The following is a 24,205-nucleotide window of genomic DNA, read 5'->3' on the forward strand; positions in this document are numbered from 1 at the left end:
AAATGAGTTCTAGACATGCAAAATTTCATGAAATGTAGTGATGGAAAAAATAGTAAAGTTTTTTTTTCTAGCATAGCATATCATGCTCTCCATCATGTTACAAAATCATCTTACAAAATCTACTTATAGAACTCAAGTTGTACATGGAGAAATTAAAAGATAAAAATAAATCTCCTTAAGAGGTAATAAGTGTTGTTTTAGAAAATTTCAGACACAATCTAAAAAAAATTCAGATGCATTACTTATCCTAATTAAGAAATAATTTTTATACCACTAATTACTGCTAGCAATTGTGATTGAAAACCGTGTTATTTATTTGGTTTTCTGGATCTTCAATGAATGCATATGCATTGGAACTAGAAAAGTAAAGTATTTGATTCTCTCTACGCGTTTTCCTATATAATATTTTCTTTGATACTTGGTATATTACTTTAATTATATGGATCTCATTACAAACTAAAACAATATTTTTATGGGACAAAATTTGAATGCTAAAATAATATTTATTTTGAGACGGTGGGGGTAGATAAGTATCTTGATGTGTAGCGTATCTGCCTTATCCCCATGATTATTTTTATAGGACGCATTAGTACTACTGAAAAGTAAACAGTTCTAGGATCGCTGGGTGCGCCGGTCTGCACTACCGTAGAAGCTCAGGAAATGAATCCGCGTGGCATAATCGGTAGCCAACGCCAGTAGTGGGGAGGCACAGGAGGCCCTCGTCGGCGTTGGGTTGTGGTGAGTACACGCACGCGCGCTTGGCCAATTTTCGGCTCACCACGACTCCACCGAACCGGCGCCTCGCAAGAGCTTTGCAGCGTCACTATTCCTGCCACATGTCAACTGTTCACAAGTAGGAGTAGCTGGGAATGGACACGCCCAACCATGAAGCTATCTGTATGGTCCTAGACAGGAGTATCAAGTATATCTTGTGCATGCAAGTTGAGAGATAGAAACAATTAGAAGATGCATGGTAGTTGTTGTTATATGGCCCATACCAGAATGTCAGAAAGGTTATTTATAAAAATATAAATTTGATTAAAATAAAGTTAATACGTTCTCTTGCATTCTCACTTCGTTACTAGTGCTGCGTTACCTATTTGAGGTTTTCACGTAGTATTCTTTTGGTCTCTCTCTCTCTCATCACTTGAAGTCATGGTTTTGTAGCATAAAGTGGTTATCTACAGTTAGGTTGTTTTGACTTTTCTAGATACATATTATTTCCTATGTATTTAGATATTAGCGCATATCTAGGTGCACAAAAAATGCTATGTATTTACAAATATTAAAATGACATATACTTTGGAACAGAGTGAGTACTTTTTAGCTAGATGATCATCCACTAAAAATGAGATTGCTTATAGGTTGAATTTACATCATGTCCATGTCAAATAATTTTTTTATTTTTTGTTCTGTATTCAAAATTATTTTGATTCACATATTTGCACTCAAATATTTATAGTAATGTGAGAAGTTAGATTATTTAAGTCATACCTGATCCGTCTGCATTTTCCACCCTGAAAATGCTATTCAACGCATAATATGGTATACACTCTATTTACTGGTTGCCAGCAGCAGTACTTTTCTCTCTCACAAAATCAGCACCAGCTAACAGCCATTAGCCAGCCAGCAGTACTTTTTTCTCACAGCAAATCAGCACCAGCCATCAACCACAGCCAGCAAAACAGGGTGAGTATAAGTTGTAGGCCCATTTTGTCAACTTCACATAGGGCAGAACCTGTGCCCTCGCCACCTCAGTATCATGAGCCAGAGAGCAAGAATGTACTGAGAAAGCAAAACCACTTTATACTGTCTTTCAGGTAACATCGAAAAACAGGGTGAAGTCAAGAGAGACCTTAGTCTTTTCTCCTCACAATTAACTCGACTACAAACTCACGTTGCATGGCATTTTTAAGGTTGGTTATGTTCTTACGATGGTTGCTTTCCTAGGGAACTTCACATAGTACAGCAACAAAGTTCTTCAGACAGGGAATGATATGGTAAGATAGTACGAACATATATGGCTAGTTTTTCTTTGTACACTCTATGCACGTATCTCCATTTCATCAACACTGTATAGTACAAATATCTACATTTGTTTATGATACACATCGACCAGCATGACAAACAAACATCACTGCACGATTTGTCACCCGACTGTAGGTCAGGCCTTGTTTTGTGCTGTAGATCACAGGATCTGCTCGGCCATCTCTCCTCCTAGTGAAACCTAGGAAGATCAAAGCAGTTAGTATTCCCTTAAATGACAAATGCACGTCCTATCTAGATCTTACACATTTTCCTGAACTCTTCAATTTTTTCGACAAAGTATGGTACGATTCTAAATTAAGTATGCATAACTATAAGTCACTAGCATGGTACTTTTGATCTACCTTTGATGACTGCTGGCTGGTGGGAGAGTGACTCACCTAAACCACCTTTACTTATGCCTCTGCCAGTTCTGGGAGTGTAATCAACCGGGATGCCGAATCGTACACCAACTCAGTGCCACAACTGATGCACAGCATAGCAATAAACACTTATCAGAATACAAGGTCGAAATCATAGAGAACTTGATACTAACAATTGTAAGGCGTACTTTGCGCATTTCACACTGTTTTTTGCACCACCACTAGGCACTGACAATATAGTCCCGAAGAAGGAAATGTTCTCATTTCCACAATTTGGACATGGGCCCTGAAAAAGGAATGATAAATCATCTCTGTGTTCTCCAGTTAACCATACAATAATGTGTGAACAACAAAAAGGAAAATACCTTCAAAATCAGGAAGTCTTTCACGATAACATTAGTGATAGACTGTGCTATCCAAAATATTAAAGGCAGTGCAGCGAACCATGTGAAGATGAAACTGAAAGGCTCTGGCAACTGCGCAAATCAGAAAAATGCAGTTAGAAATAATAAAATGCTTGGGTTAACACAGATAAACTTTCAAATTTAGCATGCACGAGAAGAGAATGTCATCTATTGCTATCAGAACTCTCGATTACAAACCCAACCTGTAATACAAAAAACTCCAAAGAAAAGTCATAGTTGTATTTGACAATAAGTTGGTCTCAGAAATCTATCATCTAATCAGAAACCAACTGTATTAACTTTATTAAATTATTTCTATTCCTTTCTAACTTCAAGTCTATCATTTCTTTATGCAAAGAACAAAGACTCAATAATAAAGAATAAGAAGAATAAATCAGTTGCATGTGCTGCTTTGTCGGCTGGTATGAATATTTCAAAAGTTTGGAGCAGTTTAGCAAAACCAGCATGTTCAGCACAAGACTGAAGTCCTAGCTGCTCATTTTTATGCAGGAAAAATATGACAGCAAAGGAGGTAACTTTTTAGTATAAAAGAATTAGTTTCCATGATATTGGGATGAAATGCTTATTATATATCCAAAAGGGTACACATAATAGCCAAATGTCCCTGGTAATCTTAGCAGCAGCTAACGCCCACTGGAGGGCAACCCCCAGTTTTAAATTTCCAACTCAAGAGGGAACAACTTTCAGTATACTAAAAGAAATGCGATTATAGCATTCCTAGTTCTTGTACAGAAGCCTAAACTAATGTTCTTTTTGTAGGGAATAGAACTAATTCGAGTTTACAAACAAAAAGTACTTGTATGCAGTCGCTGTAATATCCTCAATGAAAAACATATAGTAGGACTTCGATTTGCCAATGTTCACCTCAAGAAGATATGTGATCTCAAATCCCGTCAAATCATCCAAGAAGAAGAATCTATCAAGAAGAAACATGCATTAGAGACCTAATGAAGATAGTGGTCCCTGCTAACAATATCTATATTTGGTTGCAGCGTAATATGACCGTTTGAAATCAACAAGAATTCAAGCAATGAAACAATCCTCTTTTCATTCCTGTCATGTCAGAATATTTCTATTTAATACTCACAGTGTTAGAGCTACAACAGCCGCTGGAACATTCAGCAGGAACATCTTGAAGTAGTCAACAGTCAAGTCACTGTAAACCTGCACAACATTCCATAATAGGTCAGGATTCTTAAAATGAACATACTCACATTACTGTCCCTAACCAGTGACAATAGGAAAGTCACGTCTAATCGTAATAGCTATATCTAATATGAAGAATTTACGCTATAATATAACGTAAACTCATCTGACTTGACTAACACTGTTTGTCAAATTTCCTGGTTTGTTTACTTGGTACAAGAGATCTACAAGATAATGTTTCTTAGTATTGACTTGATGGTACGAACTTAAGATCAAAGAAGACTTCACCTGTTACTCTAGAAAATTTAATAGAAAAATTATATACCAACAGACAACCCTTCCTTTGACCAACTAATAATGTTCAGTTACAGTTCACATGGTATAGATGTTGAACACTATGTCAGCCATTTGATCACAGATGGAAATGTAGACGATCATGTTGCAAAACGTTTGGTGACAAAGCTGATGAAAGGACTGGTCCTGAAATTCTGATAGGTAAGGATAACTAAGTTGGGGCATGGTCTCATTACAAGCCTCACTATATAGGAAACCCCAAAAATTGATATAACTACACTTTTTTTTTCCAGTGTGTGCTGTCATGAAGTAGAAAAACTGGCAATTCAATAAGTTGAACGATTATCACAATACATACCTTTCGACTCCGTAGGCTGCACCTTGGACCTTCCTGTACAATGTCGCTTCCTTCTTTCTGGAGGAGAAATTATCAAGCAAAACTAATATCAGATTTAGAATATCACATTGCTGTGCTTATGATGCATTAGTTCATATGTGAAATTCATCTCAAGCTTCTCGTGGTCTCAAAAAGTCCAAAAGTGAAATACTGGATGGCTGGACCTGATCACCTGAAGCCAAATATAACACTAGTGGCCCAGGAAACAAGGAAAAGGGAACTCCACTAAACAAATCAATTATGGATCTCTCTTCCGTGCACTGACCTATGGGGACAAATTGTCAGCGCACCACAACGCTTGTTAGTCGTTACAGGATCGACTGCCTCCATGCCATACTCCCGAGACAATCGTCAATCAAGAATGGAGGTCTATTAATAAGCTATTTGTTAATGGCACGAGACTTTTGATTTTAAATTGGCAATAACTTGTTATATTGCTAGAGTTTTATTATCTCTATATCACACTCTCATAGATGCAGAGAAGCTGGTGATGCACAGGCATATAGAATTTATGGTCAAACTCAACTTTGTTTGTGGGACATGAGATTGACAGAGAGCAAACAAAAAGAAAAAAAAATAGCATATACCTTGTTTGCCCTTTTCTTCATTATATATTCACTTGCCAATTTCATACCTTAGAAACAGAGTCAAGCTAAATCTTAGAATTTTACATGCTTCTGCATCATCACCTCCTCTATATGTATGAATTCTTTTTTTAGAACTTTTCAAAACATGCCAACATGGTTTTTAGTGAGGTTTTCATGATTCCACCAAATGGCTTTCTTACATCGAATATTTTTCCCTCTTGCTTTGTAGTTATTCTAGCCATCAACTTGAGAAATGGAGACCAAACTAACACAAACCATCCTTAGTAAAGCAGGAAAATTGGTCGGTACAAGCTAAGAATTTCACCAAACGCTTTCAAATTTATCAGGAACATATTTTTTTTAAGAGTTTTAGGGCTCCAGCCCCAATCTTACTTAAAGCAAAGACCATTCAGAAACGATCACAGCACGAGTTCTCGCAGCCAAATGATTTGGCAGGTGGTGACAAAACAGTATTGAAAGATTTTCCGATAACATATCACCATGACTGCACTAATAAATTAAAAGATTCATAGAATAACAAGATCCAACCTTCAATCTCAACTTGAGGTCGTCGAATTCAGCATCCGTCATGATGGGGTTGCCAGCCACATATGCCATGGAGGCTTCCAGAAGCCTTTGCTCATCCGGGCCTAACCAAAACCCAAAGCAACATTGATTAGTAATTAGCACGATCAAATCATTTCCATGCGTCGGAGACAGACAAAATCAGGATGGGCTTACGAAAACGCGCTTACTTACTTAGCATAACAACGCTGCTGCCTTCCCACATGAGCTCCTCCTTGAGGTTATCGAACTCCTCGTTGGACATGATGGCCTTCTTGTCGAAGTAGAACGCCTACACACCAGGAGCAGCAAATACCTCGATTCAATTAAATTCAATTCAATTCACCACGAGGTATAAGTGAAAGTAAAAAAAATACGCGCGGGTCGGGGCGGGGCGTGGGCGTGGGCGTGCCTGCAGCGCCTGGAGGAACTCCTGCTCCATCTCCCCGATGGTCTTCTTCTGCTTGCGGTCGATGCTGCAGTAGGGGAGCACGTTGCTGTCCACCACCTCCTCGTTCTCCTCCCGCTGTTGCTGCTGCTGCACCTGGCCCTGCACCTCGCCCCCGGCGGCGCGGGCCCGCCACCGGCCGCGGGGGCGCGCCGGCACCGCCGTTATCGAGACGCGGCACCTCGGGGAGGTGGACGCCACCGCCGCGGGGGAGGCGCGGGGCGAGCGGCGGAGCGCCGGCGGCGGGGGCGGGGGCAGACGCGCGGGGAGGCGGCACGGCAGGGAGAGCCGCGCGTCGGAGGCCATGGCGCGCGCGCGCGCGGCGGGCGGGGTGGGGGCTCTCTACCGCTCTAGGCGGGCGCGCGCGTCGCCGCGGCGAGACGGAGCAGCGAGGAGGGAGAGCGCGGGCGCCGGCGCGTGCGCGGGAGATACTTTTTGGTTCGTGTGTGGTGGCGGCGGCGGCGGCGGGGGGCGATCGCGGAGGGATAAGGCGGGTGGGGGCGGCGCTCGGAGATGCGTGGTGGAGGTGGCGGGAGCCGGGAGGAGAGGCCTCTCGATTTTTTTGTTCTCCCCACAAACATGCGGCCATGCGGGCTCTCGTTTAATGCAATTCAAAATTCCATGCAAAAGAAAGTTCATGTTTACTCCCTGAACTCCTTTTTGGAGTCTAAAAATCGACCCTAATTATGAAACTGTCTCACTGACATGACTCACCCACCCTCTCCTTGAATTTATTCATACCGGATGTGTGAGACCCTAAGTTAAAAGGGAAGGCGGCTTTTCTGTAGTGTGTTTCGGCAAAAACAAAACAAAACAAAACCTCAACCGAAGTGTTTTCCTAGTCCATTGAACATCCGATTATTATTGAAGCTAAACGGAGCGTTGCTAATAACTTGCTACACATATTTGAAAGTTTCTACCACCAAAATGGGAGTATGAAGATTACCACAATTAGCACAAGGTTAAGAACATAATTGTGCTAGATTAGACCTAGTTTGTATATTTTTAAATGTTTATATGTCACATATTTTTTAAAAAAGAAAATAATGTGTGTAAAGCTGTAATTTCAAAAGCTTTTGTCAGATACAGAATAGGTCAAATCTAACTAAATACATCTATCCTTTTGAAATTTGTTTGTAATTAGATTATGCATTTAATTGGAACATGTATCATGAATTATTCGTATTTTATTTGGATTTAAGTGAGATGTTTGGACTGTAGATTGAATTTGAACCCAAACTATAGTTATAGTTTTATATAAACGTAAAACACATTTGACCCCGACTTGGGCTGGAACCCAAGTCAGTGCCCAGCTCACACACACTGAACACATACGCCCACACGTCATCATGGCCCGGACCGCCGCCGCCGCACAGTCAAGCTAACCAAGCGGCCAAATCAGGCCATGAGGCCACCATGAGCTAATTGTACTTTTTTTTTAAAAAAAAGAGCTAATTGTACCTGAGCAGCATGAGGGAACTAAACAACACAAAAAATCGCTTATAAAAGAAACAACATAAATTCGCGACCAGAGTTTTCAGATTCAAAAGGAAGTGCAGATGCCAATTATAGTATCTAAATGGTGGAAATCAAATGAGCTCCATACTATAGGGCACAAACCTGTGAAACTGAAATATCCAGACTTAAGGAGATGTAAGCATATACATGATGTAGATCCATCATCTAGATACTGTTCCGAAGCATAAATCTGATTCCGCAGAATGAAAACCCAAAAAAGAAATGTGGTGTGCCATTATGTTATATTTTCACATGACAAATTGAACTTTATTGCTCATTCTGAAAGTAATCAGTGAAGCAATACAACATTGCTAGGTAGGCCCAGGCCCCTTCTTGCACTACAATGCTGCAAGTGTTAGCAAAACTGGAGAAATGATTAAGAGGTCGTAACTTTCCCTGGAGCACCCTGCACCCCTATCAGCCAGGACCTCTAAATCCAATTCTCATTCAAATTTCCACCAAAGGAACTTGCCGCTTAGGGCATCTTTAGTGTTTGGAATAGAAGGTAGTGCTAAGATGAAGCCATGTCACGGGTGCTAGCTTAGCAAAATATGATCCAGCTTATTGCACATTTGCATCCTCAATTGTAGGACCCACTGAACATTATTTTCTCTCTCCTCACCACTCACACCTCCTGCACACATGCAGCCACATACTATTTCTTATTTAGAGCACCGAGTGCCCAACTAAGCCCTAGGTGATTCAAGGTGCTAGCCTAGCACCTGCGCTCCAATGTATTAGAGAATCTTTTTCTCTCTCATCTCTATCACCACCTTAGCACAAACATTGTGGTTGCAAACTGTCACATTTGGGCTTTGGCAGGGGAAAGACTTTTGGGCCAAGTGACCAGCCGAACAGCCCCGCCGGACGGCGTCTTCAACCTCTAGACGCCCGCTCAGACCTCCAATATAATCATCTCTCCTATGGTAGAAATTGGGGGGAGGCTAGTGCCCCACCGGGTAGATCCGCCACTGCTGACTTCTTGGCGAAGTAGTCGAAGGCGTAGTCGACTTCGCCGCCTTTGCAGCCGATGCCGTGGGTGTCACAGTCGACGAGCTCCTGCTCTGACAGGTCCACCAGGCCTCGGTAGTCATTCGATGGAGATGGGAGAGGAAGGGACCCGTCGCCGCGCCTCACGGTAAGAGTGCGCCGCGCCGGCCAGCAGCATGTTGCACTTGTAGTAGCGGTTGAACTCATCGTTGCTGAGGTCGGCTAGGCTGTTTAGCCCCGGCGCCTAGCCTGCTGCTGTCTCTTGGAGATGGACGTGTCGTGCCGTGTCCTTAATTAAGAAGGCGAACCGGCATAGCTAGTCGATGGGGTGAGGTGGCGCGTCACGTTGTAGTCGCTCGTAGAGGCGCCACAGGGACTCCTTGGACTTGAGGTCCTCGTCGCCTTGTCAGTGAACTTGACGTCGGCTCCAATAGCGCTAGCGACGCCAGCGCCACGCTAAGCCCGATGAGCTTCTTGACCATGGTGTCTCTCTCTGCTCTGCAGTTTAAGCGAGTGGGGGCTGGCAGCAGTAGTGGGTAGACTGGGGCCACAATACACATACTAGGGCGAGCAGGCCGGTGAGGGTGTGGTAGAAATTTGGGCTTTTGCAACGCTAAATAATTGTGGCAATAGGGGCCAAATCGTTGCAATTTTTCTCCATTGCCATGACATGATGGTCATTGGGAGCCGTGGCAAGTACTTGCTTGGTCTAAATTTTGGGCCACGATTTTTTTGGTTTATTGCAATAGATGTGTTTTTTGCCACGTAATGAAATGAGAAAAAGTCTACATAACCCCCTCAACTATGGAGGCTAGACTACTTAACCCCCTCAACTATGGAGACTAGACTACTTAACCCCCCAAACTATAAAACTGGTTATTCTGTCCTATGAACTTTTCAAAACCGGCCAAATAACCCCCCAAGGTGGTTTTGCCTTTGCTTTTTTATTTATTTATTTTAACTAAATCTTTAAAAAATCATAACAAATCACAGAAAAATCCAAAAATTGTAAATCCAATTTTGTTGGACTCTACATGAGTAGACCCACACAGTGAACGTATAATATAGTAAGCTTTAGTATAGATTTTTTGTTGTAGATTTAGATCTATACTTTTTTTAATTAATGCAAATAATACATATCTGCAATTTCCATTGTCCAATTGTGGTGAAATTTTTATGATGGGCTAATTATTGTATTTTTGAACTTTAGTAAAAATTTCATACTCACTAGATCAAGAACAATTTAGTTATAGATTTATTTAAATTTAACTAGTATGAACAAAAATAAATTTATAACAAAGGTATACATGATCCAATGAGTATGAAATTTTTACTAGATTTCAAGCATATAATAGTTAGCCCACCATAAAAATTTCACCACAATTGGACCATGGAAAATGTATCTATGAATTATTCTATTTAATTGCGAAAAAACATATACCTAAATCTACAACAAAAACTTTGTATGAAAGCAAACCATATTATATGTTTACTGTGTGGACCTACACATTTAGAGTCCAACAAAATTTGATTTTCAATTTTTGTATTTTTCTATTATTTGTTATGATTTTTCAAAGATTCAGTTAAAATAAATAAAAAAGACAAAGACAAAACCACCCTCCAAAACCGCCTTGGGGGGGTTATTTGGCCGGTTTTGAAAAGTTTAGGGGACAGAATAACCGGTTTTATAGTTTGGGGGTTTAAGTAGTCTAGCCTCCATAGTTGAGGGGGTTATGTAGACTTTTTCTTAATGAAATGTTGCTTTTGATAGGTTTCATAATGACGGAAACTATAAAATTTTTTATTGCAACGACATATTTTTGTGGCAAAGAAATAACTAAAAGAAAAAACTATAAAATGTTGCTACTAGTTGGCTTTGAACCTTGGACCTAAAGAAATAGAGTCCTTTACCACTATATACTAGATAAACTTTTGTTGTATGTTTTGCTAATAATCTAGTTTTATCCTCTCTATTAACCATAAGAATGAGTAAAACAATGTTGCAATAGTTAGAAAATGTGGCAATAGTATTCATATATTGCAACCCTACTTCACTCATGGCAATAATAACTTTTTTTGTTGCAACCATTTTTTAAAATATTACCACATTAGTTTACCGTGGCAAAACAAATATGTTAATGCAACATCATAAGCTAATGTTGCAATAGACACTAAGCTATCGCAACAGAAGTTGAACCTATGGCAATGCAAAAAAAATTGTGGCAATACAATAGATATATTACCACTAAATTTGGAAGCAAAGTGAACATATGACGGCGTAATATAGAAAAGTGAACATATCAGTTTTCTTAACGAATATGAACTAGAAGCAAAGTGAAGATAATTTTTTTAGTTTTACTGGTGAATTGGTTTTGGAAGAAACCCTCATTTTGACCCTTTACTAAGGATTTAGATAATAAAAATCTCATAATTGGAGTAAAACCTATAGAGATGAAGATTTCAAGAGAATAATCAATAAATAGCTGTGCTAGTGCACTCATACCACGGGGTTGGTCATCTGCATGTAGGCATCGTACAAACGATATGCTAAACGCAGATAAATTATAGCCAGTTAACACTCAATTCTCCAATAAATTGATCTTCTTGTGTTTCTGGTGCAATTAATTGCTTCTTTAGATCATCAATCTCATATAAATTCACAATTAATTACTGACTCTAAAGGCTCTGGATCTACTAGGTTTGCGCCTAGTAGATCCAGAGCTATCTTTCTCTGAACTTATATATTTTTTACACCTTAACGGGACGTTTGCGCTATAAAATTTCTATTGCCCAGGAGGGTCTAACAAATTTACTGAAGTTAGGGGGGTGGGGGGGGGCATGGCCCCTGCTATCGCCCCTCGCTCTGCCGTTGGCAACAATGTCATATGAGTAAAAAACAAGACAATACAAACTGACGAGAATAATAAAGTAGTAGCAGCGGACATCTAATAATTTGGGGTGTACCTGCAGTGATCTATAAGCACTTGAACAAGTGTGGGAGGGCCAACATGCAGTCCCAAACACCACGGCGTCTTCTTGTCTTTGGTCCGTGAGACGAAGTAAGGAGGCAGTGATACCACTGCTGAGCAAGGTAGCTAGGGGTTGCAAAAAGTAGATGCAGCCACTCTCAGTAGTAGGGAACCTATTGGTGTCAATGGCGAAGGATCTCCCTTGGCCGATGAAGATTGCACGACTGTCGATGCTCACCATGGGCTCAAGGACCTTATTCACAGTGTCTACCTTGTGAACTAGAATAGGTAGACCTTAAACGATAGGCCTAGTTACCTGTCGCAGCACACGTGCGGACTCCACGAGATGGTAATAAGGATGATAATCCTCTACTGGCCAAGTCGCAGCATATGGATAGCAGTGGAGTTCAACCTCCTCGCATAGCGTGGTGCTTGGGCTCCTCCATCAACAATAATGTAAATGGTGGACATGATCGAACCATTGGCGGTTGATGCAACAGAAGTCGTCGGAGACAGAGGCGGATCCATGAGGGGGGGGGGGGGGGCTTCCCTTCTTGCTCCTCCTCCGTTGTCCTCAAAAATGGAGGGAGCTCAAAGGGGCTCCATTGTTTATGGGGGTCTAGGTGGGGGAAGGGGGGCACCAGCCCCCCTAGACGGTTCAAAATCTTAGCTATTGAGATTCAGGAACCCCGCAAAGTCAGTGAGGTTTGAGACACAAAGCATCAATGGTGATGTATTCATAGCCACGGCCTGAATTCCTTCAGAAAACATAGGCATCATGAAATAAACCGTCCTAGTGCTCATGAATTAAAGGGTTGAGCACAAGACCTCCGCAATATCTCTCCCATAGGACAAGGGAGCCTCCGTCCGTGATGTTGATGTAGTGGTAGTTCTTGAGCATAGAGATCTTCCTATGAATGACGCGGCATGTCTTGAAGTTCACCATGGAGATGATGCAGTTGAGACGCGGGCTGCTGAAGAGTTTTTGCACAGCCCACACCCTGGGCTAGAAATGCGGGTCATTGGAGTCTTTAGGGCCGACTCAATGGGCAAGGCAGGCCGGGCAACGACCTGGGGCCCACGAAGTAGGGGGCCAAGATACAGTAAGTAGTAGGTAGTAATACTTAGCCTGACTCGGAGTATATACGAGCAGGCAACCAGTCACACATGTCTTCTTGATCACGAGTCAGGGTTCGGTGTTTCATTTTCATCTGCTTTCGCTCAGGCCCGGCACTGTGTGTTCTCCTTCTCCACAGACGACCTGACACCGACATCGAAACCCAAATGTCCGACGCACTCACGCACACGCATGCCGGATGGCGCAGCGGCACTGCGGCCCGCGTGAGCATCTGCTGCCTTGACGCAGGTTATAGGTAATGAGCCGTGAATTCAATTTTCTAATTGTTAGGGTTCTCAACTCTCATTTGATTAATTGCTAGAGTTCTTAATTTTTTAATTGCTAGACACATATATTTTTAAGAAATTGTTACAGTTTGACATTATTCTTTATGAGTTACATATATTATTAGAATTTATATCTTCCTTTTAATACCGTCTCAAATGAAAAATAATTAGCCTAAAGAGCCTAGGGGTGGGCAAATTTAACCGAAACCGACAAACCGAACCGAAAGAACCGGAACCAAAAAATTCGGTTCCTTGTTCGGTTCCAGATATTGAAGAACCGAAATAACCGAAAAAAATCTGTTCCTACTCTTGGTTAACCGAATTAACCGAAAGAACCGAATTATATAAATGATACTTTACTTCTTGCATTTTATAAGATCATATTTGGTTTATGTGTGATATTTTGCATCTGACTTGTTATATATTTGTGTTCCTACCTTGCTATTGTTCTCTAATAGATTAACATAGTCTAAAATGAATATATTATTGCATAAATTTCTTTATAACACAAATTTATTGCCATCTTAGTCTCTCTCGAAAAAGTTTGGTTAGTTTGGTTAGAACCGAAATCGAACCGAAATAACCGAAAACCGAAATATTCGGTTCCAAGAATTTTTGGGAACCGATTGGTTCCCATTTCCTAAGAACCGAATTTCTTTCGAAACCGAAACCAAACCGAGAACCGAATGCCCACCCCTAAAAGAGCCTATAGTGTCTGGCTTGCCCTGGGACCCTTAAAAACCATGAGCTGGCCCTGGCGTTTTCCTTGGGGTCGTCGGCGCTTCGCCGCGGGCACTGTACCGGAGCCACGTCCGCCCAGCACCTCCCGGCGAGGAGCACCTGCAGGCAGCCCACGCCGTCGTGCAGCAGCACCGCCAGCTCATCGGCGGCGAGGCCAACGCTGGGCGTGACGGACACCAGCTCCTCAGCTCGTAGATGGCCTGCATCGATCGAGTGGCCATGATGTGGCACCGGCCGGCCGGTCCACCACCGTCTCGATGGCTGCTTGCTCGTCATTTGTACACCTTGTATCTTTTGGCCGGTTGGGTACCAGCTGACCTTTGCTCCTCCTTCCTTCACCCTGAGCTCTGGCAGCAAGGGCTAGCGAATTGTGGCAGTGCCACTTATACATGCGTGCTGATCGATCTCTGACTGATCTAGCAGGTTGCCTGTATCTGCTCTGACGATGATGCATCTGTCTGTATCTGCTCTGACGAAGGTCCATCATCCCCGGTCCGGAAGGGAGCGGTCGGGGCGTCCACGTTTGGGCACGGCCACTTGTATTTCGGCTTCCTTTTCTTCTTGTTTTTTCGGCCACTTCCACTCAGATCATCGTGGTATTAAATTCCGAATTATATGTTGCTGTTTTTTAGCATCTAATGCTAGAGGAACAGTGACCAGCTGCTAATAAACAGACGAGACCAAGACACGGTAACTATACTTCAAATTCAATTGCATCCCCACATTACTTTCGGCAGCTCCTCTGCTGTGTTTGTTTAAAAAAAAATGCACTACCTTAGGCTATCTCCAACCATTCCCCCATCCAACTCCCCCCAAACGTACTATTTACTATATTTTACTATCTCCCTCCAAAAGATTCCTCCCTCTATAACTCTTTCTCTCCAACCATTCCCCACATATCTATTCCCTCTATATACTATCACTCATTAACTAACTATTTATTTATCATTTTTGAATTTTAAAAAAATCATACAGTATTTATACTGTCATAATACACATTATCATCATGTTACGGGGCTCAAACGAAATTAATATCATGAAGAAACGGTGTGATTAGAGATATAGGGGGAGTTGAAACTCACTCTATATATGGAGGGAGTTTCAACTCCCTCCGTATATAGGGGGAGCTTTGGGGGGAACCATTGGATCGGATTTCCCCCCAAAGCTCCCCCTACCTGGGGTGGGGGGCCATATAGAGGGCACCGTTGGAGCAAGCGTACGTGCCATTAAACACGATCGTACGTGTTTATTGCAGCAAGTCGTTCTGATGCTTTTTTTTTCTTTAGCTGCATGGTCCACTACTGGAAAAACGCTCTTACGTCCATATCCCGTTAGTACTGGTTGTTTTTTGAGCCGGTGCTAAAAGGCAAATTAGTACCGGTTGCGACCACGAGGCGATTTAGTACCAGCGATTCTTCCTCCCGAGCCAGCAGCCAGCCACACTCACCCGAGAGCAAAGCTTTTCTTCACTCCCGTTGCGCCCTAAGGGAGGTGCTACCCATTTTTTCAATAATTTGTGGAGATTTCACCCATCCAAAGTGTTCTAAAGGTTAACAAGTACAGTGTTTAAAGGAGGTGTAGATGAGAGGGATGGTCGCACAATGGAGCATCATGAAACATGGCTATGGTGGAAATCAAATGAGCTCCATGCTGAATGGGACAGACCTGTGGAATTGAAATATCTAGACTTAAGGGACTGAACACATGAAGTAGATCCATCATTCAGATACTGTTCTGAAGCATAAACCCGATTCCACCACATTAAACCCAAAAAAGAAATGTGGTGTGCCATTATGTTATATTTTTCACATGATAAATTGAACTTTATTACTCATTCAGAAAGTAATAGAAGAAATACAACATTGCTTAACAGACATACATGCTGCCATGTCAATACTCATAGGTAGGCCCAGGCCCCTTCTTGCACTATAATGCCCCAAGCGTTAGCAGAACTGGAGAAATGACTAACAACTTGTAACTTTCCCAGGAGCACCCATATCAGCCAGGACCTCTAAATCCAATTCTCATTCAGTTTTCCACCAAAGGAACTTGCTGCTTACCTGTCCCCTCTTCTAATACTTCTATCCCAATTTAAAAGCCTCAGCGCCTGCCATGGAAGTCGCCACTTCTATTTCTTTGTGAACCTCTTGAACCATTATCGAGCTGATTTCCTCTAACTCTGCGACTCCTATCCGATACCGGCCCACCACGATGCATATTAAAACCATTAGATTGGTCGTTCCGGTCCATTCTACTATAACGGTCCCCTCTAGACTGTCTATCATTCAAGTTACGGCTTCTGCCACGGAAGTTATCACTGGTGTTCCGGTCCATTCTACTATAACGGTCCCCTCTAGACTGTCTATCATTCAAGTTACGGCTTCTGCCACGGAAGTTATCACTGGTGTTCCGGTCCATTCTACTATAACGGTCCCCTCTAGACTGTCTATCATTCAAGTTACGGCTTCTGCCACGGAAGTTATCACTGGTGTTTGTGGAAGACTTAGTCCGCCTAGACTGAAACCGATCAACCATACCAGAATCCATATCAGGAAATGGTTCATCATCACTGTAGGCAAGTGCATTGTGCCTGACAGAAGCTCTCTCATGATTTCCCTGAATATGGCTTCGTTTACTTCCAAGACCTTCGTCAATGTCCTCGTCCAGATCAGAATCTATCCCGTCATCACTCTCTGATCCCAAAGATTCCCTTTTATATTTATTAGAACCACTCCGACCTCTGGTCTTATGCCAAGAATCAGCAAGATGACTTGATCTCAGGGAAGGGTGATCCTCAAATTCATCCTCATCAGTGGGCGCTGCTATATCATCCTTGGCTGCATATCTGGGCTTTCTACTGTAATCAAATTCATCAAAACCTTCTGAATCAGAAGCATTCTCAAGATCAGAATAACTCATCCTTGACACTCCACCAGCCTGACTTCCTTTTGATAAGTCAAGTTCATAACTGTCAATGTCATCCTCTTCATCATCAAAATCATCAAAACCAACCCTAGAAGGTGGCGAGCTATCTCTTTCTGAGAACTTATTATCTCTTCCCTTAGTCATTGTTTCCGCCATTCTGAAGTCCTCGTCCTCTGAGCCCCTAGGAGAATCTCTGTAGGACATGCTGTCCACGGGTGAGCTCTCCCTTGCTTTAGATGAATCAGCAAACTCAAATGCAGCAACATCAGCGCCGTCTGACTCATTATCATCAAAATCAAAGTTCCATGAACTAGAAACATCAGACTTGCGTGGAGGTCTTTCCAATCTTTTCCGTAGTGCCGATTGCTTTGCTTCCATTTGGCTCTTGGCGTACTCATCAGCAGGGCGGTCATGCTCACAATGGAAACATGACATATTCCGCCTATAGTTCAAGAAATTGCACCTGAAATTTCATGTATATAAATCAGATCAATAAATAAAGGCATTAAGTACATAACAATTTCATTCATGAACGACTGGAAAGTGTGCTATTTTCATTTTCTTATTTACCATAATCAACAAGTCACCTCATCAGAAACTGATGTCATAGACACCAGAGTACCAGACCTATGGACTCAGATACCAAGCCATTTTTGTTCATATTTGTGTTTGATTACAGATAATCATATGCAGTAAACATGGATGTACCAAAAGAAAAGATGTTGGAAAGTGCCAGAGGCTAGTGCAGTGTGTTTTCTATACAGTTATCACAGAATAAGGTTGAAAAATAGATTGCATCCTAGATAACAAGTTTTTTCATAAGTGTGTCTGACGACAGGTAAAATATAGAAAATATGGACATCGAAAAGTACATTGTGCGTTCAATACAGTTATGACAGAATAGGCTAGAAAAATAGACACCAAACAGAATTATGGTGAGTATGCTAACCGAGGACATTCCCACTCTCCAGGGAGGAGTTGCCTTTTTGGACGTTTAGCATCACACTGCAAGCAAACATTGTTTTTTGCAAAGTTCATGAAGTCACACCTGCAAACAGACTCCAGAAAGTAAAAATAATATTCCGCAAATCAACAAGGTTCCAAAAATTACAGGAAAGTTGCTTAAATTACTTAGGGCAGAGCCAATCTCCTTTCTTCATCTCTACATCATCACGTCCAACTCGCTTCTTTGGTGGGGGAGGTGGTTGCTTCACCTTAGGAGGAGGTTTCCTTATTACAGGAGGTGGGAGATTAGGATCAATAGGAACAGCGCTCAACTTGACAATCTCATGTATTAATTTCCGGACAACAGTCTTCAAAGATTTCAATTTGAGAAGAGGCTTGTTCTCTACTGTTTCCTTTATGTGATCAAAACCATAGATCAATAAAATACGCATAACATCAAGGGTCCTCGCTTCATCTTCTTTACGTGTAAGGATGTAACCCCTTGAGCATACATTTCGTAAATTACAAGAGCTACATACCTGTGAATTGGAAGCAAAATAAATAAATGAGAAGGCCAGATTTTCTTAACAGGTATTACCATATTTTATGTTCACTTAGACATTGCAACTAAAAAAGAACTGATCTACATTCCTTGGGACTAACATCCGCTGCTGATTATTGCTAAAAAAATACTACACTGAATTCTATGATGATGTATAAAAGCAGTGCACTAGCTATGAAAAATTGCTAAAAAAATACTACACTGAATGTAGAACTGATCTACATTCTAAAGAGATAGCTTTGGATAGGAGCGCTTGGAGACTAGCTATCAATGTGCCTGAACCTTGAACTTATTTCTTTCGGGTTTCATCTCTAGCCTACCCCAACTTGCTTGGGAAAAAAGGCTATGTTGTTGTTGTTGTTGTTGTTGTTGTTGTTGACTAGCTATGAAAAATTAAAAGAATGGGAAGAAGGCATTAGCTAAGGAATTTAGCTGCATGAGAAATATAACACAAGTAATATGTTAGAATCACAAGTATTTAGATCTCATGACAATGTCAAACTGTAATGGAGACCCCTTCATAACTTTATACGAAAAGGGCTAACAGTAAAATCAGTATGAGAGAGCAAAACAAAAGGGATATAAAGCATTAGAGTAGTAATGATATCCAAACAAAAAGAGGGCACATGTCAGACAAGGTCAAACACCATTGGGATAGGCAAACATCTGCCATGTTTTGTCATGAAAAAGCAATATACCATCTGATTACGCAGAGGTACTAAAATAACCTATTTCAGTGTCTTTTTTGGGCAGAATCTAAAGCAGCTTTACTACACAAATGCTCAGCTTTCAGAAATAAAACTCCATTTTACAATTCTAGTCCATAAACTGACATGTGCAGAAACTGTTAGCGCTCCCCACCTAGCCAACCCGACCATAAAACCCAGGTGTTATAGTGGGAGGGGTGGGGGCTTTTATCCATAGTCCATCATTCCCCCTACGGCGTGCGAGCCCGGCGTAGCCCGCAGCAGGTTCTAGTGCCCGGCGTAGCCCGCAGCAGGTCTCAGCACACGAGAGGCGCAGGGGAAATCGCGCAGCGGAAATGCGTGGCCGGGTGGGTTCGAACCCGGGACCTCGGCTCTGGTACCATGTTAGCGCTCCCCACCTAGCCAACCCGACCATAAAACCCAGGTGTTATAGTGGGAGGGGTGGGGGACTTTTATCCATAGTCCATCAGAAACCAAGGTGACTAAGTCCATGAAAAACTTAGAGAGGAACAACCACAGATGCACCTCCTAAATGGTATGCTGCAAAGGCGCAACCTCTTTCACATCATTGATGTAGGAATACAAGACAAAAATGCAATACAAAAGGGAGTACCCAGTCCTGAAAATAAGCCACAACAAGAAATTAAACCTTTCAGGGAGGCTGGGGAAACCCAGGACAGGGAAAATTCTTTCTTTTCCCCTTGATGAACAACAATTTCGAAGTGGCAACTCTAGGTACATGTCAATGACACTTTGACATAGGTTTTGTCAGAAAAAAAAACCATGGACGCTTCACAACAAGATTGTTCAGCACACATTCTTTAGCTCAAATTAACAACAAAATGGCCTTACAACAACTAATGCCAGGTGAATATGTTCCATTTATGTAAAAATAATGAAGAAATCCTCGAAGGTTAAGCATTTTATTATATTTGTGAATACTGACAATTTTCGTTTGTCTAGCATAGGTGGCTTCAGAATGCTAGGAACAACCCTCCTATAAAGCTTTTGACCACTTGGTGAGCTTATGTGGCCAGATGCCTAGGCGGTCTGAAGGAGAAGAACTTGCTGCAGCTGGTTCAAAGACATGAACAATCTGCAAGAAAGTGATGTCGAGATACGTTGCAGATGAGGAGATTAACTAAGCAGGGTGGATCTGGGTTTAGAAAAGCAAGTGGAGGTGGAGGTACAGCAAAATGCAAGGTGGTTATAACTTCCTTCACCTGTTGGTTTGGGCCCACTGGCAGCATGGTTACACTTTTTCACTCCCCCAACCCACCCCTTCTCTTCCCTCTCATCACCATCTAGTATGCTAAGTCAACTAGGCATTAGGCAAAATCCAGCTACTTGCATAGCACCTTTTACAACACAATCTAGCACGTAATATACTAGTTCAATGTGAGAAGTATAAAAAAGAATCCAAACCTTTCATCTTAAAATGTTCTTCTTTGGTCCAAATTATCTTTTGTCCCTATCTTAACCAACTCGTCGATCTTAGATTATTTGATAGAGGAATCAGGACAGAACAATTTCACATTGAAACCATTTAGTTATCGTTACTTCACTCTCTTGCTGCCATGACTGCATCATGTGGCTTTGGGATAAGCCACAACCAAGCAACGATGAATAATAAATATACCACAAGCATCAAGGAAGGTGCAGACTAAGCGATTGTATCACAGGTTTTCATGAATTTAAGTTTGCTAGTGGGTCCATTGACTGTTGTGAGTGTCAATGCAGTAGCAGTAGCACATGGCCAGCAGTAGTAGCTAAATGAGTTGTTCATGTTAAAAATATGCAAGCACAGCAAAAACATTAAACATATAATAATGGAATTTAAAGTTAATCGACTTCCCTAAAAGTGGAGCTACCAAATCCAACTAAGTCCTAACGAAACCAGCATAAGAAAATAAATTTTGTTTGCCATATGCAGCTGGACATTGGGGCGGGTGGATAGCCCGGCTGGTTTCAATGCCAAACCTCAGACCATGAGGTGCCGGGTTCGAATCCCGGGTGGCGCATCTCACTGGGAGTGAGATCGCCACCGGCTAGGTGTATCGTGGAGAGAACCCGGCTCCCCTATTAGGGTTCCAATGAACCCAGCCTCTGGCCTCCAAAAATATGCAGCTGGACATTAAGAACAGAAGAATTGAAGATGGTATTGTCAAATGAGACATCACATGCATCCATAGCCTCGGATAACATCTTATAATCAATAACTGAAAAGTAATATTGCTGAGAACTATTTCTATGGTGCGTGTCATCACCACAATGACAACTGGAGACCATGGTGGATAAGATTACATGTCGGCAAACAAAACACAAAGTGGTGAAATGCATATTTTTGCGCATTCAGAAACAAATTTTGGTTTAGAATATGCAACTTACATCGCCCTCATCAAGATGGACAAGTTTTCTTATCAGCTTTGCAGAAAACACAGCTTTTGCATCCATGCTGGGGCACCCATGGCCCACTAATATCTGAAGATCCTTCCTTGGCAATGATCTGCATAAGATTGAGGAATCAATAACATGATTGTTAGTCAATTACTGTTCATTCATTTGTTGCATCTATGATTGTCTACAAAGTCAACCAAATGGTGCTACATTAATAATAACCCTTTCTGATTTCTGACATAATAATTGAATTCCTTTTACTAATTTTGAGGCAAAACACCAATATTCACATGTATGGCCACTACATATTGATCTCCGATTCATTATATATTATATTTAGTTCTCATGTGCTTCAGTCAAGGATTCACCAAAATAATATATCATATGAGAGGAAGCAATATCTGATTTGGATGGCCATAGCAATTTGCTCTCAGCATAAAAAGAGAACAGTGCCCATTAGTAAGTCTAGCAATGATGAATTTTCCAACTTAACATCAAATACTTGTACTCCTGAATTTCTAGATTTAGCAATAAATGGATGGGAAGCTTTCAAAAAAGCTAGTGCGACTTAAAATTATCTATTCCGCACATAAACAGGGAATAGCAATGACAGGATATGCATCATCATTATCCACTTAAAGCAAGGAAAAAAGTTATGGTTGCAATCGCAAGATAGTCATCTATCTTCGATGAACTAAACAGTGGTTAACTTCTTAGCGTCAAACAAGGGAAAAGAACACAGTGACCCATTTCTGATGGATCTAGAAATTTTCATCAAATCTTGCCTTCAAACTATATGCAACTGGCACCTGCCACCTCTAAACAAAGATAAGGTTCTGATTATCCCACAGGCTTCTCACAAACGGGAACTGGAACGGCGATGGACTGAATCAAAGACCATGGTCTGAAATTATCTTAGCATAGACTGCCTTCAAACTTTTCAAGGCTATCACAAACATCTAAGGCAATGGCAAATTTGCACGCAGACGAATTCGAACCACATCACGTAATTAACAACACAAGGAACATAAATGTTCCACTAAATGTAAAATCAGGAGCAACAAACGTACTTGAGGATGTCGAACCGGTCGCGGCCAAAGTTCATACAGGCGTTCTTAACAGTGGTCCAGTCCCTGGAGAAGTCGAACCCGGCCTCCTCGCTGACCTCTGAGAGGTCCATGGGCACCGCGGCGGCCATTGAGGCCTCGTCAGCACCACCGGCCCGCCCGAGGTCGAAGTACCTCTGCTGAGCCAGCCGCTCCATCATTTCGATCCACTCGGGCCAGGGGTGCACCAGCTCCACCTCCCTCCGCAGCACCCCCTCCATGCTCATCCTCCCCACCTCATCGCCCGCTGCCACCGCCGCCTCGGCTTCCTTCTTCGGTTCGTCGGGTTCCGGCCCCGGCTCTGGCCGCGGTCCTGCCACTCCCTCCAGCGGCGGCGCCTCAGGGGGCGGCGCGGGGCGGCGCCAGGACTGGATGCGGCGGAGGGCAGCGTCGCGGGCCGAGAGGTCGGAGGAGCGGGAGCGGTCGATGGCGTCGAGCTGGTCGAAGACGAAGGCGAGGCGGGCGGAGAGGGCGGGGGGCTTAGAGGAGGCCGGCGAGGGGGCCGAGGGCGAGGGCGGGGAGGGAGAGGAGGCGAATGGGCGGTGGCGGAGGAGGAGGAGGAGGGAGGAAGGGGAAGGGAGGCTGCGCCGGCGGCGGAGCAGCAGCGATGGGCGGTGGTACGCCATGTGGGGAATTGGGTTTTGGGGCCTCCGACAAAAACCCTCGCCGTGTTTTAGAGAAAGCAATTATGAATAGCGATTCCATTTCTTCGGGCGAAACTGGAATTTTTTTGCGGGTAAAAACTGTTGCCCTGAAATTTTTTGACCCAGTTTCAGTATTTGCTTCATTTTTCTCTATTTTCCGTATCAATGGAAATTTTTCATATTCAGCTAGAAGTTTTTCAGATGCACTATTCCATTCTAAATTATAATTTGTTTGGCTTTTTAATCTCAAATGTAACCACTCATTTTATTAAAAATTTTTGCAAATATAATCGAATTTAAATTATTTTTTTCAAAACTTTTATTAATAAAGCAAGCCACACAAAAAGTGATATTTTGCATAATTTTTTAATAAAATAAGTGATTAAACTTAGAATAAGAAATTAAACAAGTTATAATTTGAAACGCAGGGGGTAGCCATTGGTTGGTTTGATAAGAGAAAAAAATAATAATATAACATAGTAGCACTATACGTGCAATCGTGTAAGGCAAGTAAACTAGTTCAGTTATTTATTTATGAAAAAAGTTCAAATTACTTGATAATCCTCTTAACTATATTTTTTTTGAGTGGTTCAATTTGACCCCTAACTATATAATTTAGTTCAATTTATCTCCTAGTACAATTTTCTTCTCAATGTATTGATGCCTAGTTCTCCTCTGCATCTGAGAAAAGAAAGCCTCCTAGCACAAGTTTTTTTATTTCTCCACATACAAGTAAAATCTTAATATATAATTTTGTATTGTTATTGTGATACCGTGAAATCTTAATTTATAATTTTGTAGGGTTTTAGTGGGCTTCACAATGTATGTCAAAAAATCTATTATAAATTTTCTGTTATTACTATAGTTTTGTATCATAAGGGCTAGTTTATTATTAGTATCACGCCCTATAAAAAAAATGATGAAAAATCTTGACATATTTTTCTAAAATATGTTATGACATGTGCTATCACCCTGCAAAAATTTGACTCCAGACTTTGCTTGTACGTAGATAAATAATAAAAAATAAA

General features: G+C 41.8%; 2 protein-coding genes across 3 annotated transcripts; both read right to left on the reverse strand.

The window, feature by feature from the left end:
* Positions 1-1,974: 1,974 nt before the first annotated feature.
* On the reverse strand, positions 1,975-6,721 carry LOC120669053 (PGR5-like protein 1B, chloroplastic). The gene is made up of 10 exons (XM_039948879.1): positions 6,234-6,721; positions 6,017-6,113; positions 5,807-5,907; positions 4,632-4,688; positions 3,921-3,997; positions 3,698-3,749; positions 2,774-2,884; positions 2,597-2,694; positions 2,427-2,511; positions 1,975-2,227 (listed from the first exon to the last, which is right to left on the reverse strand). Exons 1-9 carry the CDS (start codon positions 6,573-6,575, stop codon positions 2,442-2,444), a joined length of 1,005 nt encoding a protein of 334 aa, XP_039804813.1. The 5' UTR covers positions 6,576-6,721; the 3' UTR covers positions 1,975-2,227; positions 2,427-2,441.
* An 8,905-nt stretch (positions 6,722-15,626) lies between these two features.
* Positions 15,627-23,183, reverse strand: LOC120669064. 2 transcript variants are annotated; one of them, XM_039948894.1, is made up of 6 exons: positions 22,498-23,183; positions 21,419-21,536; positions 17,948-18,300; positions 17,766-17,864; positions 16,327-17,279; positions 15,627-16,242 (listed from the first exon to the last, which is right to left on the reverse strand). In XM_039948894.1, the coding sequence occupies exons 1-6, from the start codon at positions 23,157-23,159 to the stop codon at positions 15,992-15,994; spliced, it is 2,436 nt and encodes an 811-aa protein (XP_039804828.1). In that variant the 5' UTR covers positions 23,160-23,183; the 3' UTR covers positions 15,627-15,991. The 2 variants fall into 2 exon arrangements, with proteins under 2 accessions (XP_039804828.1, XP_039804821.1); XM_039948887.1 differs by having other exon boundaries at positions 15,627-17,279; positions 22,498-23,181.
* Between the last annotated feature and the right edge of the window lie 1,022 nt (positions 23,184-24,205).

This window comes from Panicum virgatum, chromosome 2K, assembly GCF_016808335.1.
Source record: "Panicum virgatum strain AP13 chromosome 2K, P.virgatum_v5, whole genome shotgun sequence".
In the NCBI taxonomy this organism is placed as follows: Eukaryota; Viridiplantae; Streptophyta; class Magnoliopsida; order Poales; family Poaceae; genus Panicum; species Panicum virgatum.